This window comes from Polypterus senegalus, chromosome 12 (genome assembly GCF_016835505.1).
Source record: "Polypterus senegalus isolate Bchr_013 chromosome 12, ASM1683550v1, whole genome shotgun sequence".
Lineage (NCBI taxonomy): Eukaryota > Metazoa > Chordata > Cladistia > Polypteriformes > Polypteridae > Polypterus > Polypterus senegalus.
The window spans coordinates 62,218,347-62,246,290 of record NC_053165.1 but is presented as its reverse complement, the minus strand read 5'-3'; the positions used below and the strand labels follow the sequence as shown (position 1 = coordinate 62,246,290).

The 27,944-nt window shown below is 36.0% G+C and overlaps 1 protein-coding gene across 2 annotated transcripts in view; it reads right to left on the bottom strand.

Moving 5' to 3' along the window:
- ssh1a (slingshot protein phosphatase 1a) overlaps positions 1-27,944 on the bottom strand; it is an 83,293-nt gene that overhangs the window by 29,051 nt on the left and 26,298 nt on the right. For both annotated transcript variants that reach the window (XM_039771826.1, XM_039771824.1), the window contains exon 2: positions 8,548-8,585. In XM_039771826.1, the coding sequence (XP_039627760.1) occupies positions 8,548-8,585 (38 nt within the window). The remainder of the gene's footprint in view (positions 1-8,547; positions 8,586-27,944) is intronic.

Sequence of the window (27,944 nt, the reverse complement as noted above, 5' to 3'; positions counted from 1 at the left end):
TAAAATCTAATTTTAACTTCTACACAGTTAAACTGGTTTACTTCTATTTACATATTTGAAAAATGGTTGAAATAAAGTTTCTGTTCAACTTTTAAAACATACAGACTGAAAAGCCTTAACAGACAAGGAATTAGATAAACACCTCCAATAGGCTTTCAGAACCTGTCCATTTTCCAAAATTTCTGAATTTTGCACCATCAACACCTTTTTGTTCCAAATGCTCAAGGAGCAGCACAACACACACACACACAGTAAAAAGATTAAGCAAGATTAATGCTTCCTCTGGAACGCTAAATAGCTGAACAATACATTGTTTTCCAGAAGAACTAAGGGTGAAAAATAGCCAAAAAAAATTGATCAAACTCTGAAATAAACCGAAAATAAATCACATTTTATTATATAATAACACAAACTGTGCAGGATAGCCAGCATATTTTTTTGGCTTCAATTGTGTCTTACAGTAAAAATGCAAGCAAATGGAAATAGGATGCATTCCTCAGTTTAATCTTTTTCCCAAATTGACAAAGGCAGCTTCATTTGTCCAGGAATTCCACCGCTCCCCTCTTCTCTATCACATTCAATGAGCAGCATTGTGTTTGCAATCTATGTTAATTTACAGTGGGCAGTCAGTAATGTTCACATCTTATTGCACTGTCTTGTACAACATTTATAAACTCCAGAAAGGTCTCAGTAACAAAATAAACGAATCTGTGGATTAGTGCAGAAGCCCTGCAGACAAGTAATTAAAGACAACACAGGGCTGCCAACGTTACTGAGGATTAGTGCACCGTCTAGAAAAGGTGGGCAGGGCTGCTGTGTTCACTCTGACAGAGCATCAAACAGCGTGTTGAATTCTATGCAACTCTAGGAGAAAGATTAGGGGTGTGCTGAACTGCACCAGAAACAAAAAGCAAGGCAATTATTTATTTTTAAGTATTTCTAAAATAAATTTAACATTTAATTTTTTTAAAGACACAAAATACTAAAGATTGAAGAGACTTACTTAAATCAGTCCTTTATATTTTTGATTTTATACTAGACACAATCAAGATCCCTGGAATAGGAGTTTCCGACTGCTGTAGGACATAGCATAAAAACTCTGCATTCTCTATGCTACTTAATGCTTGTACTACATATATAGATTAAATTGTACAGAAGATACACTGTAAAATATTGCAAATTATTAACTCAAAAAATGACAACTCTATGCAAATATTAACATTGACAATAAACAGACTGGAGTTAAACACATTTTTGAGTATTTCAAAAGTAAAAATGAAGTAAGGAAGTCATTCGTTATTTTGTGTTTCATTTTATAAAGTGGAGGAAATTGTAAGTTAACTACAAGATGCAATGTCTATTTTACAAAAATAAATAAAACTACAGCAACAACAAAAAGCAAATCAGAAAGCCTTGCTGCTAATTTGTAAGGCTTATTTTTAAGTTTTTTTCATTTCACTTATTATAATCATAGGAAATAATGCATGACTTTGATTAAATATGCCAGTAAACTTCAAAAAAATTCAAGTACATGTTGCATATCCCTAATCTAAAATTCCAAAATCTGAAATTCTGTTGAGCTGCATTTCCCTACTTTATCATGGGTGTCCCCAAGATATCTCATTATGTACTATATATGCAAATATTCCAAAATCCAAAAATATTATGATACATTTATATGTCTGTTAACCGCAGAAAAACACCAAGTCAAACCAACATTGTATTTATAGAAAGGTGTATGCAATACCCATAAACCTATAATACAATGATCATTCACCTAAGCTCACTTAATTAAATAATAATCAAAGCAAATAAGAAAAAAGAACCATTAAACATTTGCTTTCTGACAGTAGAAACTGGCTAAGGCTCAACATTTTCTAGGTTACCTGATTTTCAGAAGCAGATTTCATGCAACCTAGTTGCAAATTGAGGTCACATTGTTCCCAAGACACAGGAATTTTAGACAGAAGAACTAATGTTAGCTAGGGATAATAATACAATTATACCTTCATCCACCTTGGGCCTGTGTAACAGATGTTTGCATTCTAGGTTCAAAGGCTAAGCTTCACTAACCAATGGTTGTCCTTGGACCAAGCAGTTAATTTCTGCCCACATATCTTATCTGTGTCAAGCACAACTAAACACTTAGCAAATAAAAATAATTTTGATGGATACATTTTACCAATGTCTTCTTCAATTTTGTAGAGCTGTAACCTTGAGCATAGGGATCATGCCACCTCCTCTGCTCAAGACTATAGGAGTTTAATTACCTATCATAATAAACAAGGAAACTTAATTTGCTTAAGTTAACAAGGTCCCCCAGACCTCTAAAATTAGAAGCACTATAAGAAAATCACATAAACAAGTTTGAATAAGTAACAAATTGTCACTCCTGTCACCACAAAATAGACCTCATCCTCTATTGTTATAACGGTCAAGATAATGTCTGTTTAAGTAATCAGCAGACAGGAGTACAGCCTGTGTTTTATACTTGCAAATCATTTTTGAAAGTTTCACATGGGTGTCATCTTGGTGCCCCTCTGAGCAACTCTTCACTCTCCCTTATTACTGCCTATTCAAGTAAAGATTCAACTATTTACAAAAACTGAACAAAATGTAACATTTGTTTAACAGCATTTATATATTTACTGTATAAAACAAAGATTACTTACTCACTCACTCACTTATTCATTCACTCATCCACAAAATTTCCCTTTTAGTTAAAAAAATTAAATTTATCAGGGTGGTACATCTAGGTCAGTAGGTACCAACCACTCTAATAAGAAAGGACATTTTGATATATCAATATTTAGGGTTAAACCTCCCATTACAACAGAAAAACTAAATACGCCAAAACACTTTGATTTGACTGAAATATGGGGACATTATAGAAATAAGAAAATTAGCTGACACTTTTTTTTTTTTTTTTAATTTCTTGATATTTGTCAGTAAAATAAAATGGCAGCTGCCCTGAACAGAAAAAAAAGAGATGAGGTGGCAAGCTGCATGGAAAGTTTTGTGCAACATTGTTAACAAGTAGCTTCCTTGGGTACACATAGCATTCCCTATTTTGTCAATTTCTTATTCCTTGCGATGTAACGAAATGCACACAAATGCATGGACTGGATTGTCGAGAGATCTTATATACATAGACTTCAAAGAACAGGAGGGTGTTAGGGGTCTTGGTGGAAAAATTCATGCGATATTATGGAGCACTAAGGTATCCCCTAGAGGTCATACTGTGATGTGCTGCTATGCTCTGGTCTACAAAGCAGAAACAAGGAACCTCCGATACAGGTACCAGCCTACTTCAAGCCCTATGTACAATGCCAGCCAGGAGTAATGTTAATTTCATGTGACATGTAAATGTGCAGGCTGTAAATGTCAATGCTGTATGTAATAAGTTAAAGGAAACCATGATTCCATATTTACTGCACTGCTTCTGACAGAAGCTATCACTTTTACAGGATCTGCTACAGGGTGAAATTATAATAATAACCAAAATTCAAATTATTCCTACTAATTATTTGTTTCAACCCAAAAGAATATTGTTTCCTCTAAAACCGTGTTTAGCATTGACCATCAACATAAGCCAGAGTCAACAGGAAAAGTAGGAATTGATCTATGGCAGGAATCTTTTACTCACGTGGAATTGTATGTGGCATGCTCAAAATTATGCCCCCCTGGGGAGGAACAACAAAAAAAAAAAAAAAGGGCAACTATAACAAACAAACATTTTATAGGAAAAACAGAAAAGCTCTCAGTTACTTACAGAGTATTCTGATATATCCAATTATCCCTTGCCACTATAACCGAGGCCCACCATCAGTCAGTACTGGTATATAAAAGACTGATTATCATACTGCAAGTTTCAAATATGTTCATCCATCCATCCATTTTCCAACCCGCTGAATCCGAACACAGGGTCACGGGGGTCTGCTGGAGCCAATCCCAGCCAACACAGGGCACAAGGCAGGAACCAATCCTGGGCAGGGTGCCAACCCACCGCAGGACACACACAAACACACCCACACACCAAGCACACACTAGGGCCAATTTAGAATCACCAGTCCACCTAACCTACATGTCTTTGGATGGTGGGAGGAAACCGGAACACCCGGAGGAAACCCATGCAAACACGGGGAGAACATGCAAAAAGTGAACCCGGGTCTCCTAACTGCCAGGCAGCAGTGCTACCACTGCGCCACCGTGCCGCCCGAATATGTTCAGTAACTTGCTTTTCAATCAGCTTTACTAGGATAAAGGACTGCCTAAAATACGTTTCACTACGAAAAAAATAAAAATTACTATTTTTTACATGCTAATAAACTATGACAGATGAAAGAAACTGACCTTTCAGACTAATATTGGCTAGCTTTTTCTCTCTTGTTCAGCACATCACACTACATGATCATGCCAATTATGTATGCAACATTTTTTTTACTGGCCACTGGTGTCTGTACCTGCAATACCTCAAAGAAACTAAAAGAATGACATCAGCCAAAAAAAAAATCAAAGTGTAGTTAATACAAGATACAACTGGGACATTTTTAATATATGGGATGGAACGACTAAAGGAGTATAGCTCTATTCACTCTGCCTACAGGGCTTCACACTTACAGTGGGTATAGTAAAGAATCACCCGCTTCAAAGCAAAAGGTGGTTCTGCAAAGAACTGACACAGATGCACAAACCTTTAACCATCTCATTGATTCCATTTTTTTTCCTGTACTGTTGCTATTATATCTTTCTCTTGGCTGTTATAAGTTGAATTGAGTAAATAACTACAGCTGGAAAAATATTTTTTGTGTGTGTTTTAATTTCAGGATGCAAATCAACAAAATGTAAGCATTTTGAAGGAGGTGATTCTTTTCTATACCTACTGTAATTACCGTAAACAGTCTTTCATTATAAACAGAATTAACATAATAAAAATGCAAGATTATGGCATGTTACAGTTACAACTTTAGTGCAATGGTTACCTACATGGGAAAGCCAAAGTCTTACAATATTTAGATTTATGTCTAAGGCACATTTTAAAGGGCAGTTCTTTTTATAATTAGTATTATATTGGTGGACTCCGTTACCACATTAATGAATAACAACTTTTAATGACACCAATTTTGTAAAATAATCAAATAACACTTTTAATTAGAAAGAATCACAGACTTTATGGTTTAGTTAGATGCACACATGGTGGTATGGGACACCCTGCTGAGTAGCAGTTTCTTTTGAGATGTGATGCTACTCAAAATGTTTAACACTTTTCTTCACTTAATCATAGTCTGGTCAGTCAATAATCAGTATTTTAACTATTTACATCAAATCTCCGACATGAAATTTGTAGATTTATTGTGTAATAAAATAAACAAATAGATTCAGATTGTTTAGTTTTGATACAAAAACAATTAGTAATTAGATTGGGACACAAAAATCCTGGCAGATACATTTCTACCAGACTTATCGTATACAACCATAAAAAAGGCAAAGGCCAGTAACTAACACTCATGTGTTAATGGAGAATGGTACTGTTTCTTAACAATTATCAAGAAAAGGACTAACATTAAGATTTTCAATGATGCAGGAGTGTAATTACATTGTCAATAATACACACAGTTTAATCTGGTGTGCTTCTACAATAGATAAACTCTTCAGCTGTCTTAAGATGAAAGGGACAGAAAAAAGGCCGACAAATTGACACAGGCAGATGTACAGTCAGACCTAACTCATATAGTATGCTTCCCGTAAAAAATGATATCAAAGAAGAGTAAGATTGTCTTCACATGACATTTTTTTCTGTCTGAGAAGCCAGTGCCATTGTTCTTTCCTGATACTCTTTACTGTTTATATGTGCTGCTATAAAGTCTGTCTCAAATATGGACAAACTTTTTTTTGTTCAGGGTCATAGGAAAAAGGAACATGTCCCAGGAGAAAAGGAAATCAGGTTGTGGTTGGCACATCAGCCCATAATCATCAACACAGCTACACTCAGCCAATTCGGATTAGCCAATGAGGAGAATTTAGGTTGTTTAAGAACCACCACATAACTCTAAAATACACTCTTAGTTAATTATTTACATGTCGGGATCGGCTCCAGCCCACAGTAACTTAAAAACAATTAAGTGGGTTTGAGAATGTTAATTTATATGTACATTAAATTATATTTCAACTTCGACTGCCTAATACTGGTACATGATTACAAACCCATTACATCATCCCTCAACACTGAATATAGTACAAGTACTTTATAACAATTACTCTTATTCCTAGTGACTTTGCTGAAAAAATAGGTAATATTTTACAACGTAACATAACAACAGAATTAAAAATAAATTCTATTTAAAAAAACATTTTTAGTTATGTAGCGTGTATTATACAGTACCATGTAACTAGTATTGAGCTAATTTTAAAAAAAAAATGAAAAATAAGCTCCAGTATATTAAAGGTTTGCTTTTTAAAACAATTCAGTAATGTACAACAGTCTTATTTTACTCTATGTACCCTATGATCAGTTTGGAGTTCAGACCAAACTCACAAACTCTTAATCTAAGAATTAATGCTACAGTTATTAAACAACATGACTTTAGTTGCATTCAAATTCAAAGTTTTAATCTAAATTGCACTATTTGTAATAAATTACTTTAAAATACTAATGAAAATACAATGCTTTAAAAATGAAGCTAAAACTTTCAATTGCAACAAATGAAATACTTGGATTCATAAAAGATTTCAATAACAAATAAACTACAAAGTCAACTCTTAAAGCCCGACTGCTGTCTGTTGGAAGATAAATTCCAAGAACTGTGTCTGACACCATATTTATCTGTTTATTATGGCAAAAACTCTTTTGAAGACCTTTTAAACATGATTAAATATAACGCTTACACATCTTATGGCCTATAGTACAATAATGAAGCTGTTCACCATTTTCATTTTTCAATCAATTTATAATTTATGTCACAAGATGACTTTAGAAAAACATCCTGAAAAACTCATTCAGAAGGCTGCTCTATTTATTGTGTGTCGATTTCTGTGGTGACCATTTGACTGCTCTGAAGACGGAGAGGCCACTGACTCCCTGTCTTTCCTCTATTGTGAGCAACACGCTAAGACAGGAAAAAGCTGTGTTTTCATGGATGTGATTCATCATCCTGTTTTTCAGAAAAAAACAAAAGTCAGCGATTTAACAAAATAGCAGAATTTTCAGAAAAAAAAGAGGGGGTGGGCAAAATCGTTAATTAAGGACAATCCACAACCTAATCTTAAAAATTTCATTTAGTCATCACATGGAACTTTATGAATCACTTTAGTAACGGATTCTATTTTCCCACACAAAAACAGTGAAAATAAGAACAAAGATTTAGCAACATACTCCTTTCCAAAGAACAAAATACAGTCTTAAATTGGAAATAAGGTTAATTTTTCCCCTCATCAGTACACAACAACGACAGTCCTGAGTGTAAAAGTGCTGAAAATGTGACATCAATGCCAAATTCTGGTCTATCTTAGAACGGATTAATAATTAAAATCATTGAAAAACATGAAAATTTTATGTATTTTTTTAATGACTTTAAATACAATAATGCTTTCTGAGTAGGGCTTACTCTCAATCTGAACCATGAACAATAAACATTTAGTAATGATAATGAAAATAATGTGGATCTACATCATTTAATAAAGAGGAAGCAATTAGCAACCACAATCACACCACAATTTGGTATGCGTTTGTAGTTTTGCTGTTGACAGTACCACAATTTTCTATTAAAATTAAAAGCAATAAATGTTGATTTGTACTACAGTAATCATTAATGCTGATATTATGAGGCTTATAAAATGTATTCAATCAATGTACATTTATACTTCATTTAGAGCATGGGAATAAAAGCAGAATTAGCCACCTTGGGAAATATCAGGCGCGTCAGAAACCTATGAACACCCACTTTACGGAAACATCAGCTCTCTTTACCTCTGGACATAAACAAAAGAAGACACTATAGCAGCAGCAGACTTTTCAAACGCAATGCACTGGAGATACATGAATAGGAAAACAGAATATAGTTTACTCAATAACTCTTAGAAAGTGTGTAATTTAAGTAAGACACTGAACAAAATAAACCTGAGACTTTTTGGATAGAGCAGTTCAGTAAGTTTTGCAGACCGATCATCTGAATATTTTTACAACACAGTAAGAGTATTCCTTAATGACAACCTAAACAGAGGATTTATTGATTGTTGAGTTCCATAAACATCTTCTCAAACACTGTTCAACTATAATAATGACCAAATAAATGGATAATAATTAATGTAAAAGAAAAAATAAAAATTATGATTTGGTTTTGTTTAGGAATACATGCAGACATAAAATGAACACACTTTTGTTTATGACATTTTTGATATAGTGTTATTTGTTGCCGATTTGATATATTTCTTTCTAAGGTTTAAATCAAGAAGAACTTCATTTATGATAAAAAAGACGATAAACAAGAAAAGCAAGGGGAGTCTCAAAAGATAATATTTAAGAATTCAGTCTCGAAAATGGAAACTTACCTCTGGTTTAATCTGCGCTCATCATCACTCCCGAAATCCTGCAGAACAAATGAAATTACATCAGTATGTCTTAGCTTTAGAATCTAACAATTTAAAATTATGTTCAAGCTTCAGGACAAATATTTCTTTATATACTGTAGAAAATGGTTGGTTAGCAAAGTGCAAAATAATATTAAAATGCTTACAATATATTACAGAAATACTAATGATGCATTTATATAGCACCTTTACCATGCTGTACTACTTTTAATAAACTGTACAGTAGATATAAAGTATCTGTGTCTCACAGAACAAAACAGAAGGATGATGTTTTTCCATTACATAAACCACACAAGGGCAGCAAAACACTATATTTGATTCATTAGAGGTCTCAACTAAAAACCATGACTTTATTTCAGAGTATTGCAAAAATATCCACTGGTTCAATTGCTGTTCAAACATGTGCCAGCAGTGATTTGGTACATGGAGCGGAGGTGCAGTGAGATCAAGGAGACCAAGGATGTGGCTGTAGAGTTTGTGTTCCCCTAATCCCCTTCTATCATCATTAATAAAAAGGAAGAGTATGGCATAGTGGTACAATGCAAATATCTAGGGACAATTGTTGATAACAGGAAAAACATTGCTCTTACTACAGAACCAATCTGTAGGCAGGGATAGAAATTGATACTCTAACAAAACAAAATTGTTTTAAAGTGGACAAAACTTTTATCAAATATATTATATGCATTTATATGTGAGATTGTTACCTTTACCTTTAAGAACAAACTGCATACTGTCTAAAAAGAAATTGACACAATAAGTAGTAAAATTCTGGGTTTGCAGTAGTCTTTTCTCACTGATTTGTATGAAAAAACAAGTTAGAAACAAAAAGACTTTGTGACTTAATTCTCTCAGCCAGTAGGCCTTCTTTTTTTCCAAGTTTCATTTGATGACATCACACTGCAGACTTACATTCCCAACAGTCAAGTATAAGAGACTTAAGGGTTCTTTTAAAACCTGAGCAATATGCATTCTTGCAGCTGAATTCTAAATTATTATGATGTACTGATAGAAGTCATTATTTTTATTAGTTGACATCTTATGGGTGTGTGTACAGATTGTAACACTGACTATCATATGTTGTGTGTTTTGCTTTGTTTTTAGTGTCTGTGCAACAATGTTTGCTGCCGCAAATTAAACTTTCCTCTGGAATAATAAAGGTTAAAAAAATGCATATTTAGTCACCTGAATCCCAAACATGTGTGTTACGTTAATTTGTGACACTAAACACACCAGTTTGGTTGCATACAATATATAAATGTGCCCTGAGATGCACTAGGGGTGGTACTGAGGCTGCCAGGATCTGCATTGATATCAAGTGATCCTGAACTGGGCAAATTGGTTAAAAATGAATGGATGGACATTACTTTTAGAGTGCTGACATCCAAACCGTTCTGCCACAATTGGTTTAGAATCTCTTGAGTAATTAAGGCTTTTTTCATATCTGCAGTCGGACAGACTTTAAAGACCTTAGGGACACTAGGACAAAAAATGTAGATGAACTGGATAAATAAAAGAATTGTATCTTCATGAGAAAAAAAAAAAAACAAAAAAAAAACAGCAGCACAATGGATAGTAAGGTTTTTCAAAGTCAAAATTATTTCCAGACTAGGAAATCTCTTACAGCTGGAGATTATGATGTTATTTAAAAAGTTTTTCATAATAAATAAAAAACCAAAAATAAAAAGTTGCATTTCACTAATGTAAGTTAAATATAAGTGCTTCACACACAGAGAAAGCTCTCTCCTTCTTCAACAAATACTTAGTAAGTGCTCACCTCAAGTATGCTTGGCAAATATCAACTGGCACAAAATTAAAAAGAAAGAATTTTACAGAGTAATCCTATTAAATTAAAGAACAGTATGGAAAGTAAGAAGACTGCAGTGGACTACAAAATAAAAAAGTAATCCGAGTAAATGCCCATCCCTTATTCAATTTAGTGTAGTTAGAGCACAAAGCAAATTAAACTTAAAAGCATATCATGTGACTCAGATTTTTAGCAACATGAAAAGGCCAGTAGTCTTACCACGAACCTAAGGAATGAAGCGTTGCGTGCAAGGCTATTTTTATATTAATTGGAAGTATCTAATGTATACCAACTATTTCCATTATCTTTTAAATTACACAGTACTATTGATTAATGCATTACTTCTATTTAGATAAAAAGTGTTTTACCAACATTCCATGTACATATACATAGGAAAAAAGGAATATTTTGAATGAGGATTAGAGGAGGGGGAAGGACTGCATGTACCTGATCACTTGGAGTTTTTGACATGTGCACGCAACAAGTGAACAGAACTTTAATGAATTATGTTGCTATTCAATACTAATGATAAGATGGTTCATTTTAGAGGCTCTGTGGGAAGAAAAGCGGAGACACAAAAGTTCTGTTTCCATCTTGGAGTGTTTCTATGTAAGGCTGTATGTTCTCAACACTTTTTTTTTGAAAGCTTCCTCATATTGTTTATAATATTTTATACAGACATACCGATAGGCTGACTGGCAACTTATAGGACTCCTGGGTTATTAATTTCATTTTGACAAAGAATACTGAAATTGTTCCTTGCATATGCAAATTAACATGAAACACATCACCACTTTTTGGCACCATGATTTGAGAGGGGAACTACCTTACCCCTAAACTTCTGTCTATTTTACCTGAAATAATTTTGAATTATGTAATGTGAAGTTTAGTATTTATTTTTTCAAAAGAAATGTTAAAAAATACAACCATTCTAAAGTTCACTGCACTTTTTTATCAAAGGAGACATTAATATGGGCCAGTTTTACTTAATAAAAACAACAGTATATTGTTGGAAATAATATGTAATTCCTAAAACTCATACCAAATTTATATAAAACTTTAACATGGCCTTGTAATGTATGAGCGCTGGGACAGACATTGTTGTCCTTGACTGGCTCTTGCCCTCTGTCCATTGTTACTGGAATAGACTCAACTCTTCACCCCCTTCACAAGGTAAAAGCTGTTAAGAAAACAGATTCTGGACAGAGGTAGACTCCATTCTCACATGCAGATTTTCAACTTAAAGTTTTCAAAAAGAGAGCAATATGATAAACAAGAAAAAAACTAAACAGCTCATCAGCCAAAGTCTCACAGTATCCTGCAAAGTACCAACCCTAAGCCAACACGTAAGGTCATCAATCAAGTATATTTCTTTTTTTGATTCCAGATCTAACTCAATGGCTCAGCTATCGCACTGTTGGCTGTCAATTTGACTTTCATAGGTAAAGTCGCAATAATAATAAATATGGATCATATTCTTCTGACACTTCCCATAATGTATTTCAGGAAGAATTCACTCGAGGTAAAATGTGTAAGATTTGCAGCAAAGGACTTCTTAGTTTGAGAAGAATACAATACAAATCATACATAATATTATTATTACTATACAATGACCCTGTCTAATGTTCCAATAAAAAAATCTCAAGGGAAAAGAGTAACCCCCAGCCAGGCCATGTCTTCCAACACCTTTGTGGGCAGGGAATGATACAGTCTCAAAAGTCTATCTACATTTAAGACAAAACTGTACCATTTAATTAGTTTTCAAATGTAAGGAATATGAACCATTATGACCTGGGTTACTTGATGTCAATGGATCTGCTGTACTATGCCAAAAAAGATGAAAGTAAGACAACTCGATTACAGTGGTTTTAATGACAAACTGCACTTAAAAAAAATAAACCCCATTCCATTTACTATAAGAAATATCACTTTACTGCAGGTGTGCTGTAAACCCAAAGTGCAGCACACAGCTCAAATATCATTATAATAAATGTCAGTTCAGTTGCCTATTGTTCACAGTTACTGTAAAGCAAGCAGCAGATTGTATCTAGAATGACTGCTGCTTTATCTGCCAGATTAAACACAATCACAGCTTTAGCACTATGGCCGAAACTGAGAGGCAGACAGCACTCTCATAGCTGCAGGGCACTCAAGTCTCAGAACAGAGAAACTGAAAACTCCCACAACCTGCCAACCTTTCCCATTCCATCCACAACCAAAAGGTAGAAGTATCTGGAAAAGGGAAGTGGATGACTTACGTATCTATCTTGCATAGACAATTCATTAAAATTGAGGTCATGTGACTTTTCTCTTGTGTTATTTAGAGAATAATTCGTACCGCTATGGGAAGTCTCTAACATGCAGCGATCTTAATGACAAACATGGATAATACACAACACTCATACCAATCTAAAAATACTTAAATGTGAAAAATGTTCAGTATTTCTTACCATACATAAATTAAAGTTAAGAAATTTTTAACAACAACAATACTTTGATGCAAACAGAGATGTCAAGGGCTCCACTTCCTAAATACTACAAACAGGGGATGCTTAGCTTTTGCCTTTCCGAACAAATCCCATACCATTTCCTAAGGTAACTCCATTTTTAAAACTACAAGCACTAATAAATTACTGGAATAAGTTGACTGCAGCTATAGTAAACGTAGCAGACTTTCAAGCTTGATGGGGTTTTAGGATCCTCACCTCAGTTACCTAATTCTGTCTTTCCTGGTTTTCCAAACGTCTGAACAGAGGCTACACTATAAGATACTGCAAGACTATCTGCTTATCAGGCTCAATGTCTCATAACGTGTGCAGGGAGAAGGAAGTGATGGTTTTCTGCTTAACATTTCCACATAATCCTGTTTCAGTACCTAAAGGTTAGAGCACAGACACATTTTGGCTGTTGTATGGTTTCTTTACACAAAGTGGCAGACATGTATCATCATCCAGTGTTTCCTCACCTAGTTAAATGCCACAATAATGAACCTCAAACAAGGTGAAGTGGAATGCTGGGCTGTTTGTCCAGCTGAGGCTTTGTACTGAGGTGCACCTGGCGTCTGGTTTGCCCTACGAGTTAGTGACTCTGGTGCCTGTGTCTCTGGGCAATGACAATACGTCTCCCACACCCTCTGTCATTTTGTGGCAGTTTACACATTTTAACAAAACACACCTTGTGGTACAAGCAACGTAGGCTTAAGATCAAACGGTACTCAGCGGCTTTCTTTTGCACATCATTAAATTGTATCAGTGCTTCCATTCTCAAATCCAAATTCATAATTTTCCTTTTGTAAAGTCAAGGAAGGGTTATAATTACACAGCTAGGACCTGCACAGCTAACAGTTCCTCTGTGCCAAAGTCAGAAATGCAATGTAACATTCAAAGAATACATTGCTCTAAGGATGACAGGGCGCTTCAGGAGTGCAAATTATTTTTAGGGAAAGAAACTTATCAACTTAACAAGATGTGCATTTAATAGAAATCAGTATTAAAGATTATAAATAACCTCAACCATATTTTGTTTGATATCCCTCAATACTGTTCCAAGGCCCTCAAACCTGCAATATTAGTGTAATTTACATCTGTATGTTTATCAATAAAATGTAGGTTTTCAATTATTTGAATTATACTAGGCGAATTATAAAGAACTGAACACTTTTAAAAACTGTATTACTCAGTAATTAAAGTATAATATAGACATGTGCTCTAAACCAATCTATAAAGAAGCTCTGTTCTTTTCTCCGCTATCTTACAAATGCTTAATATGCACTCCTCAAGTCACACAACTACAAGATATATTTCTATAGCACATTTTCATACAAAAAAGATGTAGCTCAAAGTGCTTTACACTATGACAATAAGAAAAACAAAAAGATAAAAATAACGAATAAATGCTGTATCATAAGTAACAGATATATGAATCAATCAGAACGCAGTTACATTGAATAGATACACAGGCAATAGAAAAACTAGAGTTCTTGTATACAAATTTGTTTTTACATCTCTAAAGAAAAATCTGATGCTATTAGTCAAAAAAACAAAAGTGGCAGGTCACTCTACTATTTGGTGATTATTACATGTTTATATGACACTCACTTACTCAGTAATACATATTCAATTATAATTATGATATATACTCAATATCTTCCATACTGCTTAAAAAAAAGTAACTACCGGTACTCTCACTAGTATGATTTGACTCAAATGCTCAAGGTTTTATTTACAAGTAAGCAACATACTTAAGGTGATCCTCCAGCTAGGACATTGGATATCCCTGGGTCCACGGTTCTTGAGGCTGATCCTCCAATTAGCTGTGAACCACCCAATGTCACCGAGATTTGGTTTGATTTTATGTCGAATAAGCGGTTGCTCATGGAGTCCCGAAAGAGGCACATTACCTGCATTGTGAGGGAGCATCAGTTACAGCACTATGGCCATGTGGCGAGGGTGATCCGGCTCGTAAGATCCTCAATGTTGGGGGCCCAGGTGGCTGGACCAGGCCAAGGGGCCGCCCACGTAAAAACTGGCTGCCGCAGATAGAGGGTCATTGCCGGTGGGTGGAACCGGACTGCATGTCTGCTTGGGGGGTGCAAACTGGGCTCCTGAGTTATTTCGTTGTGTAGTGGGTGCGGCAAAGCACTGTACCAGTGCATGCCCCTCAACCCGACTTAACTTGAACATACTACTCATTTTTATATGACTAGTGCTTCTCTCATAAATAATTATATGTCTGTTTAATTTGCTTTTTTGCAGTTCTGAATTTCACCCTTCACAATACATTTTCAAATAGTGTTTTTCTTTATTGGTTAAAAAATACTTTCAGTGGCAGAAATATTATTTGACAATAGTATCTAAATAAACAGCAGATTACTGTATCAATACACAGCATTCACAATAGCTAATTGAATAAGTTTCAATACTGTTACAAACAAGGCTAGCAAAAATCTACAAGCATTATCTAAACCTGGAGACACAAAAATCAGTGCTAGTTACTAATCAGTTTCTTGGATGATGTGTTATAGCAGATCTTTCTTGCATAGCTCAGGAAATTCACATGTCACAATGCTACATGTAACTACTGACTGCTGCTTGGGTGCTAGTCTTAAGATATTATAAGAAGGGAATAACTATAAACTATCAAAGTAGGTCACACATCCTATGAGACTGCTTGCTTTCCAAAGTACACAGTTACATTAAAGTCAGGACGTCAGGTTAATTTTTAATACAGTCAAATGGGCTTCCTGATTGGAATATTTGGGCCTTATGTTATTGTGGCCCCCATTTAAGCCCTTCTTTGCAACTGGACTCAGTTTTAGAAGTCTTTTTAGCAAGCAAGACACTAGTTTCTAAAGTTCAGTTAAATATTAAGGTTAAGATTTAGATGCTGGTAAAACATCAACTGAATCTAACAGTTGTCTATGGAATGGAAGTGGAAAAGTCCAGTGTTAAATCAAAAAGAAATAAGAAGGCCACTTAAAAAACCTTAGTTATTTACAGGGTATAAAATAAACAAAAAAATTCTGCCAATTACTGACATGAGATATATATTATTAAAAAAACAAAAGCTCTCTATAACCACATTTAATGAAATAATACACTTGTGTGGAAATATTTACTTTATCCCACACTTTAATTATACTGCATGATTAATTACAAATGGTATTATGTTAAAAAAAAACACACACAGATACTTCAGTGGTCCTCCTGGAATCAAACAATTCCCTAGATGGCAAAAAAATGTATATGAAATCTTATACAAATGTACGATTATGTAGGTAACAGTGAAAATTGGATGCAATGACTGGGAAAATATTTCTAAAATAGCCATATGGACCACGTCAGACTTCAGGGACTCCATAGCTAAAAAGAGTCTTTTTATTTAATCAGGAATCTGCTTCTACTCTAGTGAACAATATACATCATTTCTACAAGGTAAAGTTTTAAAATTTTTAGAAAACATATGTGAAAAACAGGATTTTAAATTCTTCTCAAAATGACCCCAGAAGCTAATCAACAGTTTAAGACCTCCAAATAAATTGTGATTTGTAGTTCAGGTAAAGATTCTGGATTTATTCTTTAGAAGTAGGAGAAAAAGTACACCATGTAAAGTATATTTCCAAGCACAAATTAAAAAAAGGCTGGCAAATAGAATACAAAAATAATAATTTAAACAAAAACTAAATACAAAATTAAATTCAGACATTTTTATACTTCTAAACGACATATACATTCTTAATTAAAACTGTGTCAAATCACTGAACCACATATGAAATATTTAGAGTAAAAAAGTGGGAAATTACTAGGCTTAGGAATACAGTACTGTACTTAAAAGGTTTAACGTGAAATGTCGCCCCCTTGTGTTTGAAAGCCAGATACAAGTGTTGTTTTTTTCCTTTTAAATCAAATGCTTAACTTGAGTCTAACAAGAACAACCTATTACTGTCAGGATTTACACATCCACAAGTGTATTTAGGTATTAGTGACACTTTAAACAGTTTTATTATCACAACTGTATATTGCAAAGTAACTTAATTTAATTAATCACCACAAATTAAGAAAATGCAGAATAGTTACTTCAGCTATTTATGTTTCAGTGCATTTAGGGACAAACATAACATAGCCAGTTGACAATCAAAACACCTCAGCTGTCTATGAGTTTAGTAGGATTATTTTAAGTTTTATCTGAAGTTAACAGTCACTTTTGCAAGTTTAAGGATGAATTAATATATAATTTTCACTTAACCATGATCATATTATTGAGTAATTAAAATTGTTTATATGCATGGAAAAAGAGTACAAACAGTGTAATAGCCAAGGCTACTGTAATGAGAGTCATATCTAAGCTCTTTAATTTGAATTTAGACAACAATATTGAGGAAAGTGTGAAAATAAATCAACATTTATACTTGCATGTACAGGCTGATGAACCTGTAGAGTAAAATCAAGTTGTTAATTAACTCACACTCCACAAACTTATTTAATTTTCGACTTTCTATAGTTTTCAATCATACTTTGAAAAATGGCTGGGGACTGCTTGTCTAAAGCCTTCCTTATTATAACCCAGAAGCACCTGCTGAACGGTTAGAGGCACTGATCCATGTCTCTCTTCCTATTCAACAACTTCCTCATTAGCAGTCAGCTGCACGAGAACAGTGAATTGCAAAGTCATATGCTAAAAGGAACAGCAGGTTGTGGAGCTTCCCTTGCCTAATTTAGAAGTACATCACTCAGAACAAAGATGCATGCCATCGATTATCTTATGCAATGTCCTAGCACAACCGGTTAACTTTGGATGCAGCATCGCATCCACTGAGATAACACACATTATAAAGGAAAAACAATCATCATTAAATATAGAGGGCTGGCACTTTTTTTACTGAACCAACAGTGACTTTACCAGTGCATATGCAATAGTATGTACGAACCGATCAATACAATCCAAAGAGGACTTATGGTATTGTGAATCAGTACACAAAGAGAGGAGAAATCAAAGGATATCATACAAATGACTTCATCAAAACAAAAATCTTACTGCATTCCTGGCTATGGCTACCAAAAGTCTTGGTGCTTCATTTGTTACCACCCAAAAAGCTTCCAACGTCACAACTGACCACTGTCTGTATGGAAGTTGCATTTTTCCTTGTGTCTCTGTTTATTTATTTTTACCCCATATACTCTGGTGTTCCTCCCACATCACTTATAATCAAATAATGTGTGAGTGTGTGATTGGCCTCTGTGAAGGACTGGTGCACCATAGAGGCCTGAATCCTGCCTTACACTCATGGCTGCCAGGAAAGGCTCTGGCCCTCCATAACCTAATCTGAAAGAAATGGGTTACAGAACATTATGTTATGTTATTATAGGTTATTTTGATGCAGTTACCTTGATTTTTAATCCAGGTTTACTTGGAAAAGCACAAAACCACTACTCACCAAGGCCATTTGATCATCTAAGCCATCACTGTACCTACAGTTCCTGTACATGTTTAAAGAAAAATGCAATACTGCACCACCAGTTAAATTCCCAGGCATCTCCTCTTTCTGCTATGTCCAAAGTGAAGTGAGGCAATGCATTGTCCTCATCCAAAATAATGCTCATTTCTTTTGCTTTAAGTTTCCCTCTGTGATAAAAATGTTAGTCCACAGATTGCTCAATTCTGATAAAAATCACTTCTGTTTTGAGTTTTCTTTCATCAGGCTTTTGTACTGTGTGAAGGGAATTACTGTATACATGTGGGAAGAAATATTTTTTGAAACTGCTGCTCATCTGCAAGGCAACAAAGTATAGTACTGCTTTTAACAAGTAGGGTAAAAAAATAGCTTAAAAAGAAAAGTCCATAAGAATATTATTTGCTTTTAATAAGGAGAAAATAATTGAATCAACTCTGATTACTATCTTTTAAATGAAGTACAGTAAATGAAGTAATACACACATATATATATATATATATATACACACACACACACACACACACATATATATATATATATACACACACACACACACACACACACACACACACACACACATATATATATATATATATATATTATATATATATATATACACATACATATACATATATATACATACATATACATACACACACACACACACTATAATATATATTTTAACAAATATACAGTAATTTGAGTAGTCTATCTGGTATAATGTATGATAAACTAAGGTTTATGTTCCATTGGAGAGGACAAATCATCTTTTTTTTTTGATAATGCGCCCCTGGTTAGAGTTGTTTATTTTATAGTGTTTTGCCTGTCTGTACTTTGGGTTTTGAGCTAAGGAAGCATAAATAAATACACACACCCATATATTCATATATATTTACATACATATACATACATACATACATGTACTATATATGCACACGCACACACATATATAGGCCCCATGGCGGATGTTTGCCAACTGGCAGACCAACCACAAGCGTTACCACCCATACAATCAGATTGGGACTCAGACTATGGATGCTATGAACATATACATACACATATATATATATAAAAAATAGTGAAGGACCGCAGAGTGAAGGCAAAGGGGCCAACAAGTGCTAAACACCTCTGGAAACTCCTTCAAGACTGTTGGAAAACCATTTCAGGTGACTACCTGTTGAAGCTCATCGAGAGAATGCCAAGAGTGTGCAAAGCAGTAATCAGAGCAAAGGGTGGCTATTTTGAAGAAACTAGAATATAAAACATGTTTTCAGTTATTTCACCTTTTTTTGTTAAGTACATAACTCCACATGTGTTCATTCATAGTTTTGATGCCTTCAGTGAGAATCTACCAATGTAAATGGTCATGAAATTAAAGAATACACATTGAATGAGAAGGTGTGTCCAAACTTTTGGCCTGTACTGTATGTATGTATATATCCATCCATCCATTGTCTAACCCGCTGAATCCGAATACAGGGTCACGGGGGTCTGCTGGAGCCAATCCCAGCCAACACAGGGCACAAGGCAGGAACCAATCCTGGGCAGGGTGCCAACCCACCGCAGGACAAACACAAACACACCCACACACCAAGCACACACTAGGGCCAATTTTAGAATCGCCAATCCACCTAACCTGCATGTCTTTGGACTGTGGGAGGAAACCCACGCAGACACGGGGAGAACATGCAAACTCCACGCAGGGAGGACCTGGGAAGCGTACCGTGCCGCCCATGTATGTATGTATGTATGTATATATATATATATATATATATATATACACACACACACACACACACACACACACATTTCAATACTGTTAATGCAGAGTGAAATAACATAAGCAGCAGAAAGATCAATAAGGAGCTGTTAATGCTAATCTTTGGTTTGATTCAACAATTATGTATTTGTGAGTATAATTTATACTAGTTATTGTAATAAGGTAGAATGATTATACCCATTTAATATGAAAAAAAAAGTGAACTCTAATATGCCCTTGTGAAATGTAACTCTTTCCAAATTATTCAAGCAATTTTTAGGATGTATTTGTGTTATAAGAGAAAGGACTGAAAAAACAGAAAAAAGTGGTGAAAATGAAGATGAAATAACACATGAAAAACGGTTTACAGTCTAAAATACAGTACAAAGTAACCAAAATGATACTCCTGAATGTTCAGAATATGCCATACTTTTAAACCAAAAAACTAATCAGCACAAATGTACCCACGTTGACATTTTTGAACAGGCAACTGTCATGCAACATAATTTATGCAGGCTTTCAAAAGCTCTTAATATGGTTCTGTACCAAAGATTAGTTTTAAAACTATAAGCCTTAGGCATCAGAGGCAACTTGAAAAACTGGATTGCAAGTTGGTCAATAGCTAAGAGAGTACACATAAGAAGAGGGTGTTTCAGATAGGGTGAGCTCACCAGTAGATTCCCCTTTGAATCTGTGCATGGACGAGTACTCATTCAAAATGTTAATAATGACAGAATCTGAATTAATAGTAATAATACTCATATAATCTGTAGATGACACCAAATTTTGAAGGAAACTAAACACTGAAAACCAGATAAAATAGTCCTGGATAATATATAAAATTGGCAAACACTTAAAAATTTGTGGGATAATTTAGAACAAATACAAAGTCTAACAAGCAGTCATAAGAAACAAGAATGGCAATGCTGACCTCTGAAAAGCATACAGGGCTTATATTAGTGTCAAATTCTGATTTTCTAGGAATGGTACTGAAGGCATTAAAAAGGTAAACAAAATGTTACATTAAATTGTAAAAACTGTTGAATACAAATTTAAGATGTTACGCTCAGACCATATAATAAGCTAGAGGCAACATTTTGAGTCATGTGTGGTTCTGGTCACCATGCAACAAAATAAGACATAGCAGCACTTGAAGTCATTCAGAGAAGATCAACCAAGACTACAGATGGTGTCCTACTCTGATAATATCTGGGGATTAAACCTCTGTTGTCCTAAGATGAGACATTTTCACAGAAACATAACCAAGGTCTTTAAATTCTCAAAAGCACTTATTAAACCAATCTGGCAGCATTTTTCAGTTAAACTTTTATCACATACTAGAGGACACCAGTGGAAATTACGGGAAAATGTTTTTTCAGAATGATGCACAAACAATCATGGGAATTTGGAGCAGACTTCCGGATAAATTAGTTAAAGTGAAAACATTGGAAACCTTTGAAAAGTTTGCGGAAGAGATATTGGGACAACTTAGCCAACCAAATCAGCCAGGTGGACTAAACGGCCCACTTTCATTTGCTTAAAGTCTTAAAAACTTATGTTCCAAGCAAAAGGGTACTGATACATAGAAATCATAAAATTGTTCCATAGACTGGGAAACGTTCACTTCCTATTAAACAACATCACTAGTATCAAATAGTGCACTTTACTTTCAAAAAGAAGATATAATTGGATTATAACATTTGAATTCCACCGATTATAAGATTTTAAAAGTTAAGGAATACACAAGTCATTATGTACATCTGCTCCAGTTCATGCTCTTAAGTAATCAGCCACACTATGGCAATACAGCTTTAAAATCTTATTTACATTTTATTGTGGCAGGCTTGACTAAGCACTATAATGAGAAGGTATTGATGGTATGACTGATGTCACAGACTGCCGGGACGCCTCTTCACTGTATGGACACTAGATGGCAGCCCCCCTGGGTGGCAGTGGCGCCTCAGATCACCGCAGGGCTCCATGGGAGATGGAGTTCTCTACAACCATGCTGGGATATGGGGGTGCCGCCAGGGGGTGCTGCAGTTGTTCTCAAGTCCGTGTGCGTGGTTCTTCCACCACACCCGGAAATGCAGCCAGACAAAGGTCATCAAACACCTGGAGCACTTCCGGGTGGGCTATAAAAGGAGCCAGCAGCCACCACTCAGGGAGCCAGAATCGGGAGGAGAGGGACTAAGCTTGCTGGAGAGGTGGAGGAGAAAAAAAACAGAAGGATTGTGATTGGGATTTGTGCTTTGGACTGTGTTGTGGGCTCATGGGGACAGGGAAGACATTCCACATGAGCAAAGAAAATAAAAAGCCTCTTTGTTTTTGTAAGTGTGCCTCCCGTGTCTGTCTGTGTCGGGTTAAGCGCTGGTATAGCACCATCTACAGTCACACTGGACAATACACAGGATAATACCAAGTTTTAGTAACCTTCTTAATATCCGCTTTTAACCAATAGTTCCTAAATTTCCTATTGCTACTGTGTCCTGCCACAAATTGAGCTTCGGAGAATGTTTATCCTGGCAACCATGATATAATTGTATTACTTTTATTGAACAGGTTTTCTACAGATTCAAATTTATATAACTAGAACAACAACAAGTTCATTTTCTCTGCTTCACTCTTTTTGCAACGTATGTCCTTCATATTTCACAAACTCCAAAATTTGCCAACCACAGGAGGTCTACATCCCCTGACCTTTTGGAACCCTAAGCACATCCTCCTTCTTTTTAATTCCTCCATAATGTATGCAAGAATCAAATTCCTGATTCCTGCAACATAATGTTTTGATTGCTCGCCTTCTTCTTCTTTTTATTAAAGCTCTCAGCAAGCTCCTCTTCAAAGGTTCATTTTCTCTTTCTGCTCCCCTCTATTGGAAGCTCCAAGCCACAATGCTGCATGTATAAATCATCCCTAAGACACTCCATCACTTTCTCCTTCATCATCTGTCCTTTTCAACTCAAAGCTAAAGTGAAATTCTTCATTTTATCTTAGCCACCACTTGCAGCATTCCAAGCATATCTTCGGATACTTATTAAACACTCCTTCACTTCTGAGGCACCTGCTCTATGTGAAGGTCCATCTGTCTTTTAAATAAAAAACATGTCCTCTGCTCTGTTTTAAAAAATGACATTCTTTCATTTACCACCTGGTTCCTTGCCCCTCCCTTCAATCACCTTTTCTCTGTTTTTACAGTCATGGGCATCCTGAGGTATGACACAGCTTAACCTAACTCAGTCACTGCCATTCAAGGGATTTTCAGCTTCCTGCTCATCCTCCTCCATTCTAGTTTCTTATCCTAGGACTTAATGACAGCAATCAACTCTGGACTTGTTCAACTCACTCTCCCAAAGTGAAACTCTGCATTTCCACCACAACATTCCTGTCTCAGTCCTTTCTAATTCTTCTTCACTTTTGACCTTCATAGCCTACATCTTATTTCTGACATGACCTTCATCTGAGACACAACCAGGAAAGCCTTATCAATTCATTTTACACCTCATGCGCCTTCAGTAAGTGTTTGTCTGTGTGCAATCACACTCTCTGACAGGTGGCATGATGTCCTGACGGGAGTGCTTCCCTTGCGTCTAATGCATACATGACAGGCTCCAACTCCCAAAATGGGATTAAATGGGTCAAGAAAATAAACAGATGAAGTGAGCTTTGCCTGTCTCTGTGTTAGCACTGTAAAGTCCACCAGGGGGCACATGCGAGTTCAAATGGTATGAAGGTTAAAGAACATCACACCATCATCGTCTTCAAGTCTCCTTAGCGGTACACAATGGAAGTGACAAGCACAGTCAAAGCTGTGGCAGTAGTGCACAGATGATTGTCTTCAAGTAGTGTGTGCTTACGGCAAAGAGGCAACCAAAAAAAATGGTCAAATCCTCTGAGCAAAAATGAATGGAATGTATAGCTGCCAGCATGTTTGATACCCCGATTGATTTTCCACCATTAAATCTCAATCCCTATCCACTTTTTCACTTCACTATGTTTATGCTACATATTGTTGCAAATTTGGATACTGTAAAAGACAGGGGGCGCCATTGAGCCCCAAATCCCAAGACACAGCACACTACTCAGTTCCGGGGCAAAATAAAGGTTTTTATTTCCAAAAAATACCTCAAGCACAGGTTGATCCCCAATCTTTCAATTCATAATCCTTCCTTTCCTCCTGCAGGTGAGCTTTGTCTTCTGCCTCCCAACTCTGACTCACCGATGGAGGCTGGACAGCTCACTTTTATGTCAAACCCGGGAGTACTTCCGGTACGGGGGCATAGCTCAATGGAAGCACTCCTGAAGCAGGGTCCTTTTACCTGCAGAGCCTTCTGGGAGTACCCAAGGACCCCAACAGTGTTGTCCCTCAGAACTACGACCCCCATAAACATTAAAGGGTGTCCTTACTGGATTCATGCCTACGGAGCACTGCCCTGGATGGAGTTATCCCTTGGTAATGGATGTTGCTTTATTTCCTTCCTGGCTGGGTTGTGCCTCCTTCCATACGGTCCTTCCATTGTGGTGTCTCAGCCAGGAAGGGGCCCAGCACAGTATTCACAGTACTTTAATTTTTGCTTTAGAGCAAATAAAACTGCACATGTCATGACTGACAAAAGGCAGTTTGTTCCAACAGTGCAAGGGATGGAGTGAGATTTGAGGTACTTGTCTACTTGAATATGCTGGACAAACTAAACTGAACAGCAGTAGGAATAAAAGATGAATAACCAAGTTTACATTAAATGTTCTTTGTCCACTAAAATAATAATAATAATAATAAATAAAGTAATAAGAGTTACATAAAATATAATCTGTGAAAAATAAAACATGCCTGAGAATATGTTCTGTAAAATAAAGTTATTACTCATAAAAAAGCCATTAATGGACACCAAAAAGGGAAAAAGCAAACTTTTTCAAGGACATTACATACTTTATTCAACATAAAATGCTATTTCTCTCAAAATAATCTCCTTTTAACACTAATAAGAATTAAACATGATGTTTCATCCTTAGGGAATGACATTAATACAATAAAAGCATAAAATGATGTAATGCTAGAACAACAAAAACAACTAATGGTAATAAAAAATTTAAATAGAACTGTAAATTAGTTTTTTTTTTAAATGTACAATAAGTTCAAGTTTCTGAGGTAAACTGTCAGCTAAGTGACCGAAATCAGTGGCATACTTCCTAAAAACAAAGAGGCAGTTAAAGCAAAAAGAGGAAGTTGGTATTCATAAATGAAATGAATGATTTATCAAATTTGAATTCAAAATTCAAGTAGAAAGCTGTTCCCACTATTGACGGGTAGAAACTGCAGAGCCATTCAATCATTTATTACACGTATGATACAGCTAAAAAGTACAAAAACTACAGAATAAATTTGTTTTAACTACTGCTAATAATTAAAGATTGATTGGTGGGTTAATAGATAAAAGGAGTCAAACCTGAAGAGAACCCATCCATCCATCCATTTTCTAACCCGTTGAATCCAAACACAGAGTCACGGGGGTCTGCTGGAGCCAATCCCAGCCAACACAGGGCACAAGGCAGGAACCAATCCTGGGCAGGGTGCCAACCCACCGCAGGACACACACCCACACACCCACACACCAAGCACACACTAGGGCCAATTTAGAATCGCCAATCCACCTAACCTGCATGTCTTTGGACTGTGGGAGGAAACCGGAGCGCCCGGAGGAAACCCACGCAGACACGGGAGAACATGCAAACTCCACGCAGGGAGGACCCGGGAAGCGAACCCGGGTCTCCTAACTGCGAGGCAGCAGCGCTACCGAAGCGCCACCGTGCCGCCCCCTGAAGAGAACAGCTGATATATTATTTTTAGAATAAATCTTGAACTTATAGGGCCGCACTACATTTGGCTTTATGCATCATTCAGCAGCTTTGATAACCAAGTATTTTCAAAGGGCGCTTTAGGCATCGCTGAGACACACAAAGGCTTTGTGGCACTAGGGCATATCACTTGTCCCATGAGAGACAAGTACAACCTATGATTTACAAACTGGCATATCACAAACTTTAAAGGAGTCACTCAATTTACCCTGAAGTGATTACCCAGAATGCAAGTGGTGACAAGGAGGCAGTGAACAAAAGAATTTAGACTTTGTACTGCATGCTACTCTTAAACCAACTTTATTAACAGGACAATGCACTTGGCATTGCCTAACCAGTAAAACCTCCAGCATTACAACCACACAGGGCTTGAGACTAGTTTCACTGCAAACCGGTGTACAAGCTTGTGCTCTGCTGGCTTAGGCCTTACTAGTCCCTGTTTTGCACGGGTTAGCTCAATCTTTAGTGGCCAGGATATTTTTTATGTGGTAGTGTGCTGATGAAATGACAATAGTGGAGGTGATGCTAACAGACTAAATACACTGATTAAAAAGGCCAGTTCAATCTTGGGAATCAGGCTGGACTCACTGGTGGAAGTGGTAGAGCAGAGGTCACTCAAAAAACTGCTTACTGTCCTGGACGATGACTCTCACTCCCAGTATGACGTTCTGGATAAACAGGGAAGTACATTTAGGAACAGACTGAGACAAGCGCGTTGTTCCAAGGAGCGCTTTGTAAGGTTGTTTCTACCCTCACCCAACAGGCTCTATAATGAGTCACCCCTCGTCTGAAGAGGTATTGTTCTCGATGTGCTGAATGGTACTGAGCTGGTCTACCAGACACCTTATCAGACGACGATATTATGTGCAGTGTACTGTGGCAATATACTGTACTTTAGAAAAGACTGACATCCTGTACTGTAAACGTCTAACTTATACAGTAGGTATGTGCAATTCTAATTACTTCACACTTAGTAAATACCTACACTTTGTTAATTTACTTATAGAGAACTCTTGTTATATGTGTATGGCTTGCTAGTAAACGTAACATTATTATCGTTCTTATTATATGCATAATTGTGCCTTTTTTTCCCTTCAAGGTTAATTAACTTAACATCTAGCTAGCTAGTTAGCTCCCAAATCTACTTTACAAAGTGGTCTGGGCCCCTCTAAACTGGCATGGCGTGAGTGATTGCACATGCTCAGGTGTCCCTGGTGAATTACAGACCAATCCAGGGTTGCTTACTGCTTTGGACTGTTGTTCTTAAATTATTATTCTGTTCCTCACAATTTTATACTTAAAAGAAAAGGTTCAGGAGGACAGATGGGTGTGATACTCTTAGCTAGTGGTTTAGGAAGTGTGCTAGATAACGATAAACTAAATGAAGTCAAACAGATACGTTTAACGAACAGATAAGTTTAGATTTTTCTTTACATTCCTACTTACATATTTTACGAAAACACTTATCCAATGACATTTACAGTTTACAATAAGACTATATCCCCATTTCTGTAACTGATCTTACATGAGTGTGAATAAGTGTGCCCTGCATTGGAGTGACGAGCTCTTTGGGTTTAGTTCTTGTCTTATGCCAGCAAGGCTCCGGCTCTCTGAGACATTGGCCTGGATACAATAAACTTGAGAATCTCTCTAATGTCACATAGTAAGGAGATCCAGAAGAAACTTTAAAGACCGATGCATCACTACACCATAACTTTTTTTGCTTATTATTGGTTGACAGACAGATAGATTGATAGATACTGTGTTGGTCCCTAGATAGAAAAAGAAAATATATAAATATTATAATAAACCACAATGTGCCAAACACAAACACAAGAACTTCTAGCAGGGATAATGAGAGGCACTGCTGCCAACAACAGGCTTTTAGGTGGCAGTAAGATGGTTACATTTAAATGCACTGACATTCAACAGGGCAGGTCTAGCTTGTTGCAGACATAAAATCTTAAAGGGGAAAATGTACCTGAAAT